This window comes from Asterias amurensis, chromosome 18 (assembly GCF_032118995.1).
Source record: "Asterias amurensis chromosome 18, ASM3211899v1".
NCBI lineage: Eukaryota > Metazoa > Echinodermata > Asteroidea > Forcipulatida > Asteriidae > Asterias > Asterias amurensis.
Genome location: NC_092665.1, coordinates 1,513,135 through 1,533,113, shown reverse-complemented (window position 1 = coordinate 1,533,113; position 19,979 = coordinate 1,513,135). Strand labels below are relative to the sequence as shown.

At 41.1% G+C, this 19,979-nt stretch overlaps 1 protein-coding gene across 1 annotated transcript; it reads left to right on the top strand.

Moving 5' to 3' along the window:
• Positions 1-70: 70 nt before the first annotated feature.
• On the top strand, positions 71-19,280 carry LOC139950461 (uncharacterized). Its single transcript, XM_071949147.1, has 18 exons — positions 71-215; positions 1,021-1,329; positions 1,554-1,624; positions 1,910-2,015; positions 2,204-2,300; positions 2,752-2,856; positions 3,358-3,531; positions 4,804-4,903; positions 5,540-5,638; positions 6,096-6,176; positions 6,756-6,900; positions 7,774-7,866; positions 8,542-8,741; positions 10,819-10,980; positions 11,519-11,692; positions 11,953-14,396; positions 15,233-15,479; positions 16,176-19,280. Exons 2-18 carry the CDS (start codon positions 1,086-1,088, stop codon positions 17,247-17,249), a joined length of 5,616 nt encoding a protein of 1,871 aa, XP_071805248.1. The 5' UTR covers positions 71-215; positions 1,021-1,085; the 3' UTR covers positions 17,250-19,280.
• Positions 19,281-19,979: the final 699 nt, after the last annotated feature.

The following is a 19,979-nucleotide window of genomic DNA, read 5'->3' as shown; positions in this document are numbered from 1 at the left end:
CGATAATGGGCCAATCAGTAAAAAATAAGAACGGTCGTAATGAAGGGCGCCCCCTGTTGATTTCATTTCTGTTAAATACGGAATTAACAAACTTGGTGAAAAATTGTTCGAGGTTCATGCAAATAAGATTATTTACTCCATAATTGGGCCATTTTGGATGGGAAAAGATATGGATTGAAGTAATATGTTATATCTGAAGGACCAGAGGAACACGAGTGAGTATTTAGAATCGGTTTAATTGTCAAGTTAAAGTAGAATTTGGTTGGTGTATTTTTATGTCTTTGTTCGGTGTGTGTGTGTTTGGAATAAAATTGTACGCGACTGTATGGATGTACAGAGAGTACATGAATTACATGTAACTTGGGACAATTTGTGTGTTGAACACTCGTTTTAACTTTTATTGACGGGATTTGTGGTTGTGTGCCAAACACAATTCATTAGAAAATTCAGTTAGTGGCACGAACACAACACACTAGATTTTACTAGTTTAATATGCTTTTATTTTCGTCCCTAGTTTCTAGAACTATTTTAACTTCCTCCCTCCTCGCCTCCCTTACCCCTTTTTTTAATTTGTCAGTGTTCAAATTTTTAAATTAATGTAATTTTTTTGTTTTACTTTCAGTTTCACCGTTCAGTTTATGAAAATAAATGGCACATGGTCAGCAGTGCCAGTGGAAATTTTTGGAAAATATTTCTGTATCTGGACGCCACTTATTAGATAGATTAAAAGGGATGTAAATAAACTATAAAACAAAAGAGATTTATTTAATTTTGTGATGGATGCTGGACTTGAAGTTGAATTGAACATGTTGAACTAGGATTAGGAATTGGTTTATATAAAAATGGCTTATTTTTCATATAAAAAAAGCTACTGTTTGAAAGCTACAAATTAAGAAAAAAGAAAAGGTAGTTGTACTTTTCCGATTACTGCAGTTGGCCATAATGAGGTGGTCACAGACACAAGTCTTTGCCGAGCAATGATGATTATCCTGGTTGATTCTGTAAATTGCGTTATTGCAGGCCTACAGGTACATGTTGAACGATTGATGATAGGATCCATCTAGTATCGACAAGCCCCACCCATTATGGGGGAGAAGAGGGAGGGTGGGGAAGAGAGCAGTGGCCACACCCATCACCACCACCCTCGACGCAAACGCTCCATCGATGCAGCAAAGGGGAGTCAGATGGATGATGGTCAGCCCCAGCCGCGATCACATCAGATGAAGTCATCTGGTCGCAAGAGCAGTTTGTCGTCCCGCATCAAGAGGAATTCGGACGGAGAAATCTTGTCTTACGCAACTCTTGATGGGAAACTTTATGCTATTGGAGGTATGTTCCGTTGGGGCGAATTAACGAGAAAGTGTATATTCCTAGATCTAGAATTTTCATGTACGAGCTTGCAACATTTTCGAGTACAGTGTCAGTTTCCGCAGTTTACAATGTGTTACTAAAGTGATTTTTTTAATTGGAAAATGTTTTTTTTGTAAACTGAAAGATCTTAGTATGAAGGTTAACTAATAATAACATCACATTTATTGATTGCCTGTCCACAGATAGTGTCTATGTGGAGAGTCCGAGACCAGACATGCCATACTTCATTTGCACAATACAAGACTTCAGAGTGGTGAGTAATTATGGAGTTGCTTGAAACCTTTTATCGTCAAGAATTCTAAAATGTTTGCCTGCTCACTCACAGGACATGTTTCGGGGATTTCTGAAATGTTTAGTTAAGAACAATGAAAGCAAGGCCTTAACCACTCACATGGTAAAATACATGCCCAGTGCGCGCACGTAACAATTGAACAAACATAAGCATTTATGAGTCTCCAAAGTAAAGCCGTCAGACAATTGTACTAAGAAAGAAACCTCAAAATGTAATTGTGATGGATTTGTTTTGTTTTGTCCGTAGAGTAAACGAGATAACGTGATTGTCGGAGTGAAGTGGTTCTACCGGCAGTCAGAGGTGCCAGACTCTGTGTATCAACTTCTGGTGCAAGACAGGCATACAGAAAATGGTAAGTATCGACAACCAGTTTCGTTTAAGTTGTTCAGCAGACGTTGTGATTACCACGTAGAAATAAAACCAGAAGAATGCGCACCATTTTGGGTATCATTTTATTGTGAGACCATTTGTATTAAAATGAAATGGTTACTTTTGCGAAGTAATTTTCTATATCATTATTTCTGTTTTTTTCCATTTCAGATTCAGGGATTGATCTTGTCACTAAGGACCCTGTCATTAAGAGCAGGGAACTCTTTGTCTCGGACACCACGGAAAACTATCATGTATCTCTCCTCAGGTGAGTCATGATTGATTGATTGATTGATTGGTTGTAATTGATTGATTATTAATAATTTTTTATTAAGTGTAAAAAATGAGAGTTTAAGTAGGGTAGCATCAAATTCAAGTTCTGGCGTTTAGAGTGTGGTTCAATTCCCGGTCATGAGACTTGTGTCCTTGAGCCAGATGCTTTACTATAATTGTTTCTCTTCACCCAGGGGTATAAATGGGTACCTGCGAGGGTAGAGGTTGATATTGTGTACAAGAAACGCCTCTCGACTGCTATGGTTGCCAGGGGTTGTATATTCCCCAGCGAGCTAAGAGTAGGTTAAAGGAATGTAATTGGCCCAATGACCTGGGCACTACTGTAAAGCGCCCTTGATACGCTTATTGTAAAAATGCTTTAAGAACTTGTTTGGTATTATTTTTTATTTCAATTGAAATTTATAAAAACTTGTTCACCGTTTCAGGGGTAAGGGAAACGTGAAGCATTTTAAGGATATCCAGAACGCGAAAGACTTCAATGCCAGGCCTGATTCCTTCTTTTATATCCTCGGCTACAATCCAGAAACAAGGTATGTTCAAACAGGTCTTGAATAACACCAAGGCCATGGAGTCAGTGGCCTCTGCCCCTGTCTTGGCCTTGGTGCCCTTTAAAAAGTTCCCATAGACTTTAAAGGCCGGTATGTAGTCGGTTGCGCGATGAAAATCTTGACGCGCGACGAAGTTTATAGTCATCGCTGAGGCCTAAAAACTGTGTCTTTGTTTGATCGTGTGTCAAGATTTCCATCGCCCGACCATCGCGCGACCGACTATAAACCAACCTTAAGATTTTCCAATGGAATAATAGTGGCTCATGTATGTCACTCGGTGACGCTCAAGGCGCTTTAAAAGATGTTGTGTCAGGGAATCTGACCCCCTACGGACATTCAAGAAGTGTATCAAACATTATCTGTACCCAATCTAATGGGCTACGTTCTTGACGTAGTGTTGCTCTACAAAAGCCTTATGTATGTTTATAATATTTGAAACTGTATATGACTGATGGTGATATTGTTATTTCATGACATCCACAGACGGCTCGCTAGCACCCAGGGTGAGATTCGCGTTGGTCCCAGCCACCAGGCCGTCTTGCCCGACCTCAGGCCAAAGGTCAAGGTCACCGGTACCACAGTTACCAACCATGAAGAGTTGACGTGGAAGCCGACCATCCATGACATCGACCTGAAGATGTACCTTCAAGCCGCAAGGTACGTTTGAGAACTTCCGGTTTACCCTGGGAGAACATGGCGCATGTACTTTGGGTGGGGGTACTTTTTTGCCTCACTCAACAGTTTGGGGGTTTTGGCAAGATAAACCATTAATACATTCAGCTTAATTTGTTTTGTGTTTCTTAATTTCTGTCCTAATTGTGTTGTTTGTTTGCATAACTGCGCTATTTGCATATATTTCTGAATAATTTTACTACTTTGTGTATATTTTTGAATATCTGTGTCTATAACATTTGTGTATATTTTTGACTGCTATATACATCTATAATTTTTTTTGAAAACCTGTGCTTTTTGTTAATATTTTTGAACATCTGCTATTCTGTGTGTATTTTTGAATATTTGTGTGATTTTTTGAATCTGTGTTACTTGCCTTTATACTTGTGAATATCTCTGCTATTTGTGTATATTCCCAAATATCTGCTGTTTGCCTATTATAATTGTGTATACTTTTGAATGTGGTATACATTTATATCTTTGTTTATATTTATTGAATATACATGTACATGGATACAATTTGTGCATATTTTTGAATATCTGTGCTATTTTACTACATTGTGTATATTTCTCATTTGAAATGTGCATAACCAATCTGAGTATTCATGTTTTAGGGCCTTAACTTCCATTTTAAATCATGTTGGTTTGTATATTCATAAATCTCATCATATATTTAATTATATATCTTGAGTATCTGAATATGAAATGTTTTTAGCTCAAGAGCACGTCATTCTGCGCACCAATTTCCTTAGCCTTTGACCCCTGTATTTTGTATATGTGACTTGTTGAATTGTTTACATGTTATGGTGTGAGTGCTATGAGTGAGCAATTTTGATATATCCTGTTTTTTGATACATGTATAATTGCAAAGTTTGACACCCTATTTTTAATATTTGGTAATAATGGTAACCAATATTCCCCAGACTGACTCATAAAAGTCCATGTAGCGCTCATCAATGCATTACAGTAAACATGATTTTTTTTACTGCCTTGCAAATAAACATATCCACGACAAATTGTATACACTACCATAAGAAAGAGCACCCCATTCTCTTTTATTGGATTTTTTTACCCTCTGTAGAGTCCCTAAAAATTGTGTCCGAATTGCGGCTACAGCTACGGCTACGGCTGTTTTACACTAAGGGCATTTTATACTTCAAAGCATGATGAAGTCAAGCTCCAGTCATTGCCGTAGCGGCAGCCGCAAATTCGGACTCGGCCATGTTCTGATACTTTGTACTTATTAACCAACTCTAGGAGCATGGCTGCCTTTGTTGGTATGTGCGATGGAGGCTCACCGGAGGAAGGCTGCGAAGTAGCATCAAAAGATGATACAACCATCAATGCTCTGCAGTGTGTGAGTAAAATCTATTCTTTTAAAACCGTAGATTAACTGACCCCAAGACGTGGTTCTGGACAGGGTCCAATTCCATGGAGCTGCTTTAACACAAAAAGTAGCTAAGCACAACAAGATAGATTATGCGTACGAGAATAGGGTTACCAGCCAAAATAGCATGTCACATGTACAATTTGTGACTGGTATCCTGCTCCTTTCTGCTAAGCAGGAAATTGATAAGGAAATATTTAGAATTTAAATTCCTCAGACTGCTATGTCATATAAATATAAGTTGGTTTTATCCTTACACTGATGTGTATTGAGTATTCTATGCTCGGTACTTTCCCGAGTTCTGTGAAAATCAGTCATGTGGGGTTAGAACCTAGGACCTATATATTGCTAGAGCTAGATGTCTTACCTCTAGATAACTGAGCAAGCCCGATGGCTAGGGGCAATTCAAATACTATGTGTTAGCAGCAGGTATCCGCAACGATGTATAAGATGTAAACTTTTGCATCGCGGATAATGAAAAATTATCTGTTTTTACAAATTTTGAGGATTGCATCTTTTAATAACTTTTAGTGTTTTGCTAGTGTGCAGTGCAATAAAATTAATTATTACAAAACATACCTTGATTTTTGTTTCCATCTTCCCCAGCTTCATGAGAATGATTACAACTGTGGTCGTGCCCTTCAGTCTCTGGTCAAACACTGCGTACCTCGCTCTGTGGATAAGAAGTGGAACGATCAAGAAACGGTAAGAATTAGAGATATTTAGAGATATGATGTGAGGGTTTATTAAAGATAAGGTATACGCTTCATAATTACTCTTAAAACTACAATGGCAATACAGCTTTTTAGTGAGAAGCCTTTCCGGTAATCTGAAGCATTTTGAGAAATGTTTCACTTCAAAGTATTGTGGTTATGAAAATAGATATCAGTTTTTATGTCCCAAATTTGAATTTGAGAAGCGTTGCTATCAGATGTGACTCGGATTGTGTATTCCTATTAGGGATTGCACATGATATCCTTGCAATTCTCGATTCTCTTGTATTTTTATATTGCGAACCTTCAAGTAATTTTTCAAGTGTATTTCAAAGTGACTGGTCATGGTCTTGAAACTTTTTCTTTTGATCAAATAATTTTGTTTTATAACTGAGCCTAAAGTAGAATCTAAGTGCTATTCACATAAGTGTGTTATTTTCCTGCTGTAGAAAATGTTTGTCAAGGGGTTACGTCAGTACGGCAAGAATTTCTTCCGCATTCGTAAAGAGCTCCTCCCTCACAAGGACAGGGTGAGTCTTCTCGTTTTTGTTTCAACCTGAATTATTATCATTGTAGATTTCTGGTAAATAAACCAAGGATGTCTCAGAAGTAAACTTAATCACTGTAGCTTGCAAGCCTGAAAGATTTTAATGTTTAAGCCATTATACACTTTTGGTACAGAAAAATTAAGTAAAAGTTCACAGATTTACAAATTTTACAGAAAGTAATGGTGAAAGACTTCTCTTGAAATATTATTCCATGAAATGCTTTACTTTTTCAGAAAACGATAAAACAATATCAATTCCCGATATCGAGAATTACAGATTTTTTTTAAACACATGTCATGACACAGCGAAACGCGCGGAAACAAGAGTGGGTTTTCCCGTTATTTTCTCCTGAGTCCGATGACCGATTGAGCCTAAATTTTCACAGGTTTGTTATTTTATATATTAGTTGTGATACACGAAGTGTGGGCCTTGGACAATACTGTTTACCAAAAGTGTCCTATGGCTTTGATATAGGATTGAAACAATAAAATGGTTACAAAAACCAAAGGTACATATACCTTGCCTTTTCCTCTGAACGTTTTTCTGTGATATTTCATGCAGGGTGAGCTGGTTGAGTTTTATTATTACTGGAAGAAGAGTCCCGAGGCGTCTGGGCAGAGGATCTACAGAAGGCATCGTCGACAGAGTGTGTTCCCACGAATCAAAACTTGTGCCCGAGCGAACAGACCACCATCAAATGAATTCTGTGAGTTTTTTTAAAAATTCATTTCATTTCCTTTAATTTAATCTCTTCTGATTGTGAAGCAAAGACTCTTAGAAAAGCGGAATTTCATTACTGTACTATGGCTAAGAAACAAATGGAGAGAAGACGAGGATGGGATTTTCAGTTTTAAGATGTGTGAGGAAGGGACTGAAAACGCAATCTACTTAGTGCCTTGGGATGGTTTAAAACCGGGGTCCTAGAGCTGGGAGGCGAGGAAAGAAACCACTTTGACAAACACAGTTATTCTAAAGCGCGTTATTACACTGAGGGCATCTCAAGGCGCTGCTGATTTGTTCAAAATAGAAGACCCTTTTATTAACATGGCACCATGGTTTGCAAGTTGCTGTGGTGCGATTTGCAGGTCAAACCCCTTCTCATAACGATAAGTATTGACCCATTTCACCTGACGTCATCAGCAGAAAAATCTTGACTGCGCCATACTGGTGGGCAATTTCACTGTGCGTTTTCATATATAACTCTATGCATTGACTATGCTGTGCGTTATGCAGTGAAGTGCGTGTTTTAGGCGATGCGGCGTTAATACACGTAAACGTAACTGCCCACCAACATGGTGAGCGTGGCATCAGTCGCCGTGTGTGACACGTGTGCAAGGGGTCAATACTGGGTTCTTTTATGTTATAATATTACACAGCACACACAGGACCTACATGTACATAAGTCCCATCTGAAGGACGAAGCAAGTATCATTCGTAATGACTTGTCCATAGGCCCAAATTAAGTATTATTTGATAGCTTCTAAGTTTCAGTTTAGGTGTGAAGTAACTGGCAGCGTCACACTCGACTGAAAATGGTCGAAACCTTTGAGAATTTTCTGAATGTTTGTTTATTTGGCAGTGGATCTAAGTTCAGCTTGTGAGAGTGACATGGACAGTGATGACAGCGAGAGAGATTTTAGCAGCTACGCTTGCAGACACTGTTTCACCACGAGTAAGTCTATCTACAATCCCGACCAAACTGCTTGGGCCACCTATTCCCAACGCTACATTCAACATTCCCTGTCCACTTCCCCCTGACAATTTACATTAGAACTTTCCCCCGTCCCCCTGCTCAATAGGGACTTTTCGTTTTCGACGACGGATGGTTCTGCAACGGTAAAGATGACATTTGGCTTCATCTGCGCATGCGTCGGCTTTGAGGACGGTCGTCCCTCAATTTCTACGACAGTACTTGGGATGAATCTTCGTTGTGCTGAAAACGTTTAGCGGAACAACCGCCACAGAACCATCCGTCGTCGAAAACGAAAAGTCCCTAATGTTGACTGGAGCGCAGAAGACAATGGAAGCCAACATTGGAAGAGAGCACAGGGGGCCCAATGAGATATGGTCGAGATTGTAGATCAACAACATCTCCAAATCTGGGACCCATGTTGACTTTTCATGACTGCCAATTTTTATCCAAGGCCTAATTTCATAGGGACATACTTGTGTTATATTGTTCACATGATGTTTGCTAAAAAAAATCCTGAGTATTTATTTTTTTAACTTCTGTTGTGTTTGGATGGTTACTTGTTTACTATTAAGTCTCATTACCCATGTCAACTTGAAGGTTTGTCTTTGGCTTTTTAAAAGAACATTTGACTATCTGATTCTGAATTGTTAACAGCTTCAAAAGACTGGCACCACGGCTCCAGGGAGAGGATCCTTCTCTGCACCAATTGTCGGCTGGGCTTCAAGAAATACGGGGAGCTCCCACCCATTGCGAACCCACGAGAACCTCCAGCGTTCATGTTCAAGCCGGTCCGAGAAGGTGAATCTTATGATGTTGTCCGGCATAAGCTACGGACGAGGAGACAACGGGACTTGGTAAGTTTAATAAGCATGTCCTGGTTTTTGGGTTTTTGTTGTTGGGGGGGGGGGGGAGGTAGGGAATATGTTAAAATTAGCTGATTGCAAACTGCTTACTTACCCCAAAAGGACCTATGCAAAGAAAAGTTAATGGCCTGACATTTGCTATAATGAACCATATTTGTATAGCGCATATCACAAGTCCCTATGCGCTGGGTCTTTCTCCGATCTATCTGGAAAATACATGTACTTACACAGTCTAGCATTCAACCTTTTCAGATGCTCCTTTTCGCGATTTATTCTATTTAAATTTTGAAATTTGTTTCAGTTATGTGTTTCTGTACAAAACTTCGTCTTTTGAATAGGACTCCTTCATTTCCTCTGTTTCATTGTTTGTTTGTACTTATTTATATTTGTGTACTTCACAGCATCTTTTGTGTAATTGACCTTTTATTGACACTTTGCAATGTGAATGTGAAGTGTTGAGAAGATTTTGAATTGAACTGAAAAGCCCATTATGCGCTTTGATCATGTTTTGGGAATACGCATTATTAATACCTTTTATTATGTATCAATGTGTTATGCATTGAATGAAAAATGAGAACTGGGGCACAACCTCACAATGAACCGATCCGGCCTGTCAATCAAACTGTGCGCGTTCACCCATTTGACCAATCACAGCAATCATTGTGGTCGGACAAACTTCGGTCATGCGTGCGCGTATATTTGGCACGCGCGGCAGAATCGTGCAGACTGTCATTGGGTGTGCTCGTACACGTGTCTTGCTCACGCGCGCGGTGGGTGGAGCTTAGTGGAAAGCCGGAACGGTCCATTCTGTAAAGCCAAAGTCTTGTGCTACAGTTTTCATTTTGAAGTTGAAGGATTCTAACCTGTTCTCTGTATGTTTCACCTTTTGACTATCAACATCTGTACAGATTACTGTGTCATTGTTTTTCCCTAGTGAGGTTTTACAATCTAATTTCTATGAATTTATATTGTTGTGGTTACCTGTTCATTTGAATGTGTACCTTTTGAATCATGTTTCACTGATGTTGTGTATTTATATAGATGTACGACATTGTATAATGTTTCCACGTTGAAGTTGAATGATACAACATCTTCTATGAATTTAAAATCTGTGCGATAACATATTAATTTGAATGTGAACTTGCCAAGTTGTATCATGTTTTTCTGACATCTGATGTTGTGTTTCACATGCATAAACTTGTATATAATAATTCCATGTTTGCTGAGTGGGGTCTTCCCTGCCTTCCACCTGTGTGGGCTCGGTTCGAATCCCACTGAACTAGAGATCTAGCTTCTTTGAATTTTAAATCTTTGCAGTTACATGTTCCTTTGAATGTGTAGCCTTTGAATCTTGTTTCATCAGAATTTACTCTAATCATTATAAACTTTACTGTGTGTATTTCCGTGTTTATGTTTTTGATGCATTAACAAATTATGTGTAATTTTCTCACTGCATTTTTTGTTTGTACATTTTTGTGTTTTGAGGCTACTTTGTTTGTATTATGACTGGAATTTGTATTGTAACGTGCACATTTGAACATCCTTTGGTGTACAAATTATTATTATTAATGCAATGCGGTCTAGAATGTAACATCATGTGATGAATGTGTCTAAACAGGCACACAGATGGAATGGGCACAAAAGTAGGAGGGTAATATTATTATTGACAAACCATGGACAAATTACACTCTTAAACAAAGCACCATGATTCAGACAGAGGTTAAGTTAGCAATAGGCTTAATGTAACTAAAAACTTTATTTATTCAATAGTTTTTTTGTATTGAACATATCTTCCCATTAAATTTGGATATGTAATCAATTATACACTATTTTGTAGATGTAAGGTTTAAAATATTATTAATTTAGGTAGGAGCATGGTAGGCCTAAGTTTGAACAGAACATTTAAAAAAAAAGTTGTTAAAAACAATTATTGCCAATGTTTAATTTTCATTGGCTTTAAAAATTATTATTTGTTTTTAACCTCACGCGGATGTTTCACACACATCGGAGTGAGTGTAAAAACAATTATTACCATTGCAGTTTATTAATGGTTTTGATTTCATTGTAGGTGAGCTCAACTCTAAGGAGTGGTCGAAACAAACATTGCAGCGTCAGTGAGCCCTGTAGCCCAGTCAACATGGGGCGAAAACCCAACAAACATCGCAACTCACCCAGCACTCTCAGCACCTCAAGCGACAGTAGCACCAAGTCTAGTGAGAAGAAAATCAAGGTAGACTTTTCACTCTTAAGTTTGATTGATATTGCTTATTGTTATTGCTGTTGTTATCTGCTTCTCTCTGGTGTGAATCAAGAGACCAAAAATTAAGTATCCCTTGAGATTAAAAACCCTCAAACCTGATATCACTCTGTATGATAGATGACGTCAACTTGTTCTGTTGTGATTCTGTATGTGTATAAACTGTGAAGTGTACATTGACAAAAAGTCACATCCCCTTAAGGTGGTCCCTCTACTGCCGCTTACCAGGTTGTTTTGTTTAACTTGGTTGTGATCCCTGGCTTCATGGCATGTTACGGTTGTATAGCTTCCGTGTATTCCATTGACATGTTTTGCCTTCTTCTCAGAAACACTACCACCTTTTGAAAAAGAATTTCCACAGATTTGTTGTATGTGTCTCTATATACATTTATATGGGATTAAAACAATCAAACGTTTTCCAAAAAAACCAAAGGTATCCTTTCGCACGTTAACACTTAAAAGGGTTTTATAAACTGACGAAATTTGTTTCTGTTACCTCGTTGTCTTGCAGAAGGAGCCAGGTACAGAAAATCTTGACAGCCCAAGTATTGCTTCCATCAAACAAGAAGCACCTGGAGACGAAGAAGAAGATGAAGATGAAGATGAAGAGGCGGAGGAAGAGGAAGCCTCTGAGTTAAGAGCAGGGGAACCTGGGGACTCTGCAGTTCCCGAAACAGAAGGACAGGTAAACGCACGAAGAAACAATCTTAAATTTTTTCATAAATTTTCATAAATTTGTTGTTCACTCATGTTTGATAATTTAGGTTGTGGATAAAACATCAATCGATGTGAAGTGCTTAAAGGCATATCAAAAGCTCTCCTATTTGCTGTTATAACAACTCTTTTTAAGTTTTGTTGGTAAAAGCTAGCACTATTCATTTTCCGTAGGCCTCTAGCGACCAAGTATTGACGTGACATGTTTTGTTTTAATTTTATGATCAACAGGAAGCTGATAATTCTGAGGCTGCATCTGATAACGACCAGGATGCAGCAACAACAACAGACAGCAACAGCATTAATAATGCCAATGATGAGTCCAGTCACCTTGAAGGAGACGGGATGTCAGACAGTTCTTCGTCCAGGTCACCCTCACCAATGGACAACTCTGAAAACCAGCCAACGATACGCCCTGTCCCTCTCATCATTCCTATCGTCAACATCAAGAAGGAGAAGATTGACGAGGATGAGAGTAGTGAAGTTCCCATGGCAATGAATACCCAGACGAGTCACTCCCAAGCTTTTCCTGTTATCCAACATTTCAAAAATCCCGACGAGGCACCAAGGCAGCCTGCCTTCAGCAGCCCGTTGATCAGCAGCCCACATAGTCAACCTCTGGTCAATAAACCTGAGACGTACTATCGTCCGATGCCTCTGATCAAGATGGAAAAGATCGACAAACAGGACCATTATCAGCATCAGCCCCTACCTCTGATCAAGAAGGAACCCAGACCTGACAAAGTCGACACTGCTTCCAACTCCGGCTCGCCCCAACTACAGCCTGCAGAATCTACTCCACTTTCTGATTCCCAAGTAGAGCAACCGGAGCAATTCAGGCATCCCATGGGACACTTTCGCCACCCCATTGACTATCTACGCTCTAATGAAAGATTCTACTTTCCGGATGGGAGTGTCAGACCACCTGTTCCAAGTTTGCGCCCGCCGTCCAATGGGTCCCCTACTCGCCCTCCAGTTGACAAGCCGAGGTATCATCCGGAGGGGTTCGGCCCACCTCCAGAGCTCATGAGAACGCAAGCAACCTTGAAGAGCTCAGAAAGAGACAAATGTGTCAAGGAGGAACAAGATCAGATTAGGTACTCCATAGATTATTACAGACACCAAGCTGAAAACAAGCGGTTTGGCGGTGAGGGTATCAGGCAACCAAGAGGCTCTCTTGTACAAGGATCAGAGGAACCTAAAAGACTGGAGGAAAACGTGAGATCAGCTGGATCACTTAGGCCACCTGCTGATTACTCACTCAGTCCTAAGCCTTTAGGAAGACATCCTGAGTTAACGAAGAGAGATGAGAGAGATATACGAGAAGAGTCTAGGGCATCTCCAAGGACACAGGTTGACTCTAGGCTGTCAATAGCACCTTCTGGTATTCCAGGAGAGAAGCACAAACCAAGTGCAGAACATCGTTACCCCCTGATTGATCAGGGCAGGCCTCTAGGGGGACACTTTAAACTACCAGAAGAAAAGGGAATGCCATTAAAGGATCTAACAAAACACCCTGACGAAAACATAAGATCGTCGGAAGACAAATCCAGACAGCGTCCTCCTGGGGACCATCTTGGCCATTCCAGGGAACAGTTACGATATGGAGAGTATGTGAGACCTGAACATGTAAGACCTGGAGAACCCTTGAGGCATGTTGATTACTTGAAACCTAGTCAAGTTGTGAGACCAGGCGAGCATTTGAGACCTGTTGATTACATGAGACAAGGAGAACACCCAAGGTTTGGTGATAGCCCCAAACCCCTGGAGCACATGAGACCTGGTAAGCCCTTGAAGGCCGGAGAGCATAAAAAGCCAGAAGAACTACTCAGACAGGAAGAACATCTCAGACAAAGGGACCGTCCAGCGTTTGGTCATCCACTCAGACCAGATGGGCATTTGAGACATGAGAGCTTCCCTAGACCTGGGGATAACGAAAGACGTGACGACCGTCATGTACCTGGGCGACCTCTAGGCATAGATGATTCTGTTAGGCATCGGCACATGCTCCCTCAAGTGGAGAAATTGAGGCCTGATGATCTTCAAAGACCAAGGAGCCAACCTAAAACAGCAGAACCACTGCAATCCAGGGATATTCTGAGCAGGCCTATTGAGCACCGCAAATTTGGTGAGCATCCAAGGCTAGGAGAACCTCGCAGATTCGGTGAGAATCCGACAATTGGGGACCATTTACAGCATAGGGAGCATCTTAGACCAGATGAGCTTTCCAGATCGGGAGAGTTTCCGCGATATCCAGAAGGTCCTGGCTTTGGGGAGCCGCAGAGGTCTAGAGAACATTCCAGGCCTGAAGATCAGGTGACAAGAGTTGGAGGGCATATACCACTTGAGAATTCAAGAAAACCAGAAACTGCTGTTCCTTCAGAACAATTTATGAAGCGTCAAGGAGAGCATGGAATGCCAACTCCAGAGCCTTTGAGACCTCTGGATCCTTCAAAGCTGTACCCAGTTGTAAAAACAGAGATTGTCGACCCAGAGACAGAACAAACCAAACAAGCTGTCGTGTCTGTGACACCTGCTGAAGCAGAAAAGCCGGGGGAAGATGCTGAAGAATCCAACAGTGAGGAGGAAGAACACGATAAAGGCGTGTATCCTCGCATGCCATCTCCAGATCCTGTGGTTGTGGATCGCACCGATCATACCAGCTCATCAGCAAAGTAAGTACATGCAGTTGGCACTCTTGCGTTTGAACATTAATTTTAGGTGAGGTTTGCAGTAGCACCATACTGTTTTAAAGACGTCACTCAAATCTCGCCTGTTTACAAGAGCCTACTGTACGGTGCCATGAGCAATAGTCGTTGAGATAAGGCCCATTCAAATGTAACAATTGACTGATTGTTCAATCTCTTTTGATTAGTGTTGTTTTGATTGATGTGCTATGATTGTCTTCAGGAGGAAGAAGACAATCGGGGCAAACGTTTAGTTGTCAACCCTTGGTTCTTTTCAGAACCATCCCTACTCAAATAGATTAGCACATGATGCTTCCGCAAACCTCGCCTGATTATATTCCATCATGTTTTCTGTTTTAGTATGCTATAAAGATTAACAAAAAATATTCCCAAGAAACTTGGATGAAAATGCAGACCTGACTTTAGTTAAAGGGAAGGTACACCTTTGGTAATTGTCAAAGACCAGTCTTCTCACTTGGTGTATCCCATCATAAGCATAAAATAACAAGCCTGTTAAAATTTGTGCTCAATTGGTCATCGAATTTGGGAGAACATGATGAGAGAAAAAACACCCTTGTTGGACGAATTTGTGTGCTTTCAGATAGGAATAAAAGACTTCTAGCTAGTATTCTTTTATTATTTTAGTGAGAAATTACCTCTTTCTCAAAAACTATGCTACTTCAGAGGGAGCCGTTTGTCACAACATTTTATACTATCAACAGCTCTCCAATGCTCATTACCACGTCAGTTTTTAAGTTTATATTTGTTTTGAGTAATTACCAAATGTGTACCTTCCCTTTAAGTATTTAAATTTTTTTTACCAGGTTTATTCGTCATTGGCATCGCGGTCACAACTCCTGCAGTCGCACAGATATGCTGTTTGCTCCGTTGGATAGCTCCAAGCTTGCCGCCAAAAGAGCTAAGGCTGCTGCAGCCGCAGCAGCAGCGGCAGCCTCCAAGGAAAAGGAAGAGAAGAAGATTATCAAGAAGGAACCCGTCTCGAAAGAGGAAACAAGAGGGAGGGAAGAAGGTCGGCAAAGGAAGACAAGTGGAACTGAAAGGCAGGCTACGGTAAGTTACCTTTGGTCGTCACAGTATTTTAACTTGAACTGAGCAGGCCTTGACATAACCCACAGTGATTTCTGTGGTGCTTCATGTGCTTTTGCTGTGTTGCACTTTTTGCAAAGTTCCATTACAAACTTATATTTTCCTCAATAGAAGTACCACTTACCAGAGTAAAGGATCATTACAAAACTGGTTTTGCTGACGTATTGTATGTAATCCACCATATACATTAACTGACAAACCTTTAGAAGTTTGAGATCTATCGGCCATCTGGGTCACAAAAAAATATTAAAAAAACAGATAACACATTTTGCATGACACCTATACAAACAAATTAAATAAAATGTGACTTAGTTATAAATTCCAGCCGGGAATTTTTTTTTTTTTTTTTTTTTATCAAATATGACATTTCATACAAAAATATTTCAAAGTATGTTTTGTACTATCGTCATCATTACACCGTTAAAGTTTAATGTAAGGTTTAATTAAATTTTTTCTCTTACCAATTCTGTTGTGTCCCTTCTGTTGTGTGCTAGAACTACATTTCTTGTTTTATGTATCAGACCCTTACGGTTATCATTTATTATTGTCTAGAACCAAACTTTTAAATGGCATCTGGACAAGGTAAGATAGCACACATCCATTGCTGAAAAAGTACAAGTGGTTTTGAATCCTTCATTTGTTTTGTTATTTTTTTACCAGCCGAAGAAACCAGAAACTCCACCAATGAATACGACGGCAGATGCTCAAGTGACTGGATCATACGGCATTCAACAGCCGAGCCAGATGCACATGCCTCCTCCAAGAGGTTCACCCGGGTACGCCTGCTACCCTGGCCAAGATCTTCCAGCTATGAGGACCCTGAGTGAGTATGCCAGGCCCCACTCTGCCGTCGGGCCTGGCAATCCAGCCAGCAACCTCATGGGGCCAGATCCAATGCTGCAGTATCAGATCGAGCAGGTCTACGCCATGGGGAGCAGGGAGGCACAGATTGATCTGGTGGAGCGGGAGCTCCAGGAGAGGGATATAAGACAGCGGGACTTGAGGGCGCTGCAGCAGCGCGATTTAAGGGAGATGCGCGAGATGGAGTTGTGGGATAGGGAGATGCGAGATCGAGGTCTGAAACCTGGGTATGAGCAGCAGTACGCTGGGGTACGCACCTCTACAGCAACGCCTCTTGCTGCATATCCACCCCACCCACACCACCCTGGGGAACCCATGCCATCCCCGCAACAGATTAATGCCTATAATCATAACTTAGAGCGTGCTCATGCTGAGCGTCACTTAGCCATGCTGGTACCCGGGCCAGAGAATTCCGCTTTTGCTGTCGACCGCTTAACAGCAGAGCGCCTGCATCTTGAACGTATGGCAATGATGGGCGACCCGAGAGCTGCTGCAGCAGCTGCAGCAGCAGCAGCCGGGCGACCGCCGACGCCTCATCATCACTCTCATTCGCATTCTCACACTCATGTACACTTCCACCCACAGGAACATATTCACCACACTTATGGGGGGCTCCTCCCTGATCAGCCAGGGCCTGCCGTGCTACAGCCAACACTCCACCTACCCCCAAACCCACTGTCCCTACCCCAGCCCCCTCACCCGATTATAAACCCAGGTACAGCCGCTGCTATGGCACCCCCTCCTAACTCCATTCCACATGCTAGGATGTACAGGCCGCCCCTACCGGAGGCTCTGGCACAGCAAATCCAACATGAGCATATACAGAGGCAAATGCTCTCTGAGCGTCACCCCTATCCACCACCCCCGAGATAAAAAAGAGTGCCATACCCCCCCCCCCCAAAAAAAAAAAAACACCAAGTGCTATGCCTGTGATACGTTTTTCACAGGACTCGGGGCAGTACTGTGTGTACAGGCGTCGATTTCACAAACAGTTAGGACTCGTCTAATCTCGAGTTAGGACGAGTAACTCATCCTAACTTAGGATTAATCTTAATGTCTGCATCCTACAGTGCAGGGTTGGGACTCGTCCTAAATCCTAAGATAAGTCTTAAGTTAGGAAGAGTTTTGTGAAATCGACGGCTGTGCTCACATACATCGGTGTATAATGGGTAACAACCAAAATGAATATTCTTTATCACCGATGCAAATTCAACATCTATTATAAAACATTGTTACCTGGTTTGACCTAGATTTAAAGCTTTTGCTTAGTAACTGAGAAACAGTAACGTTGATGATAGGGGCTGTATTGTTATTGATATTATTGACTTACCATTCATTGTACAAAATGTAAATAAGAAATATAGGGTTTAGTATTTTATTTCTTCAAAGGATTTATAGTTGTATAAGTGGAAAATGTGTACCTAAGTCGTTTTGTGCATGCAGCTCGCTAGATATTTAAGTTGGTTAGTATATAGAGGTGTGTGGGAGCATGATTACCGGTGGACACAGAGGGCGGTTAAACAAAACAATCTGTGTGGTCGTAGGCTGTATCATGGTGCAGCCATCTTGAAATGCTCCCATTGATATCAATGTAACCAAACCGAGGCTGGAAGAACACAATAGTCTGGTTCCTATTTGCATACTGATTATTAGCATTCATTTTTGTCATTCGATGCAAGGAGCATGACCTAGATGGAGACAGCATGATAAAGGTCTAAAGGTTCGTTGATATAGACTTAAGTCCAAACAATATGGGGGAACAAGCACAGGGGTCGATTTCAAAAAGAGTTTAGACTAGTCCTAACTTAGGACTAGTCCTAGGAGATATACAAATTGCATGGATAGTCCTAAGTTAGGACGAGTAACTGGTCCTCGAGATAAGACTAGTCCTAACTCTTTGTGAAATCCACTCCAGGGGTCGAGTTTGGACTAACCCTACTAGTCCTAACTTAGGACTAGTCCTAAGATCTAGAGAGGGTAAAAACGTATGGCTAGACCTACTAACTTGTCCTAACTCGAGATAAGACTAGTCCCAACTCTTTGTGAAATCCACCCAGGCCCCAGTTAGAGTTGCTTAAGCACAACAAATAGCCAAGCACACTCATTTGGGTGCGTTCGTTTAGCTTCCCCGGGCCGACCCCGGTGTGTGGCGTTTTTTTATTTCCAGGACGAACGTGTGCAGATAATTACCCACGTTCGTTCTAGAAAAAAAAACCGCCACACGCCGGGGTCGACCCAGGGAAGCTAAACGAACGCACCCATTATGGTCACCAGAATAAGGTTACCAGCCAAACTCCTTTGTCACATGTGCAACTTTTGACGGGTGTCCTGCTCACAAATGTTGAGCTCTATTTTCTACTGATATAGCTCTATGAAATTTGGCACTGGACAACCGTGTGTGTTTGTGTTAGGGGTAGTAGGAGTGGGAGGGAGGTATTTTCTGGAACTATAGACTTTACTCAAGTCCCAATTCCGTGCCATCCCCAGGAAACTCCTGTTTTGTGATGCTCTGCATTTTCGGACCACATTTTGACGGCGAGCACGGCATTGTACTGTGCATGCTACGTCTTGTTTTATAGTAAGTTGGCGTGATATGCATACTTACGCACATCTAACACGAGAATGGGACTTGAATGAAGTCTACGGGAACTCCTGCCTCCAATACCTCTGTAGGTCAAAAACAAAAGTCCTATATTGAGTAGTTTTTATATTCTTCACTACAGAATTTGTAAGACATCGAATGATCATTAAGCGTTGATTTGATATGTGTCTGTTGCATGGAATGAGTATACACCACATGTATTGGTTGCACATCTCGGCACTTTAAAAAGTTTATTTAAATGTCACACCAGTAAATTATATGTAAACACAGTTTTTTTTTAAATAAAGTATAGACATATTAAATGTTTTTAATGAGCTCCGTTCTTTTCATAAAGGCTCTGTGGGAATATGTAATGGGATGAATCTTGTAATGACCTTTTCTAAGTTCTTGTTGAAACATAGGGAAGTCTGAATAATATATTCTGGGGCAGTCAGTATTAATAACGTCACGCATTACAAATTTATTAGACTTGTGGACAAGTCGTTAATGGTCTGTCGCGGTGAGATAGTCGTGTACCGCTTTGCGCGAACTGCTGGTTGCTGACTTCTACTCCCCCATTACCTGGGACCGTCATGGAGAGCTATAGTCTCGCGCCGGCGCCGGTCTCACGAGAATATCGGGGAGATTGGTAATCGCGCGGGGAGTCAGAACGCTATCACCGCGCCAGACATTTAACGACTTGTTCACAAGTCTATACAAACATCAACTCCATTGAATAGGCCCCGTAGAAGAGTTGGGTCATCTACCCTGGCTTCTTTTAAAGCAATCACACGAAAAAATGCCTCCGGGCCATAATTTCCTTCCCTGGAACCCGGCTATTTTGTCACGCCAATGGGAGAAAAACATTACATCCACGGTCAGAACTTTTGAGTGTTTTCTGTAGGAAGTTCCCTCTAAGAGAATCAAACATCGTAGCAGGGGACTTGAGTCTCAATGGTTCCCGGTCATTTGTTTTAAAAACAAGAACATCAACGCCAGGGTTACTTTTGTTTTATAGTGTC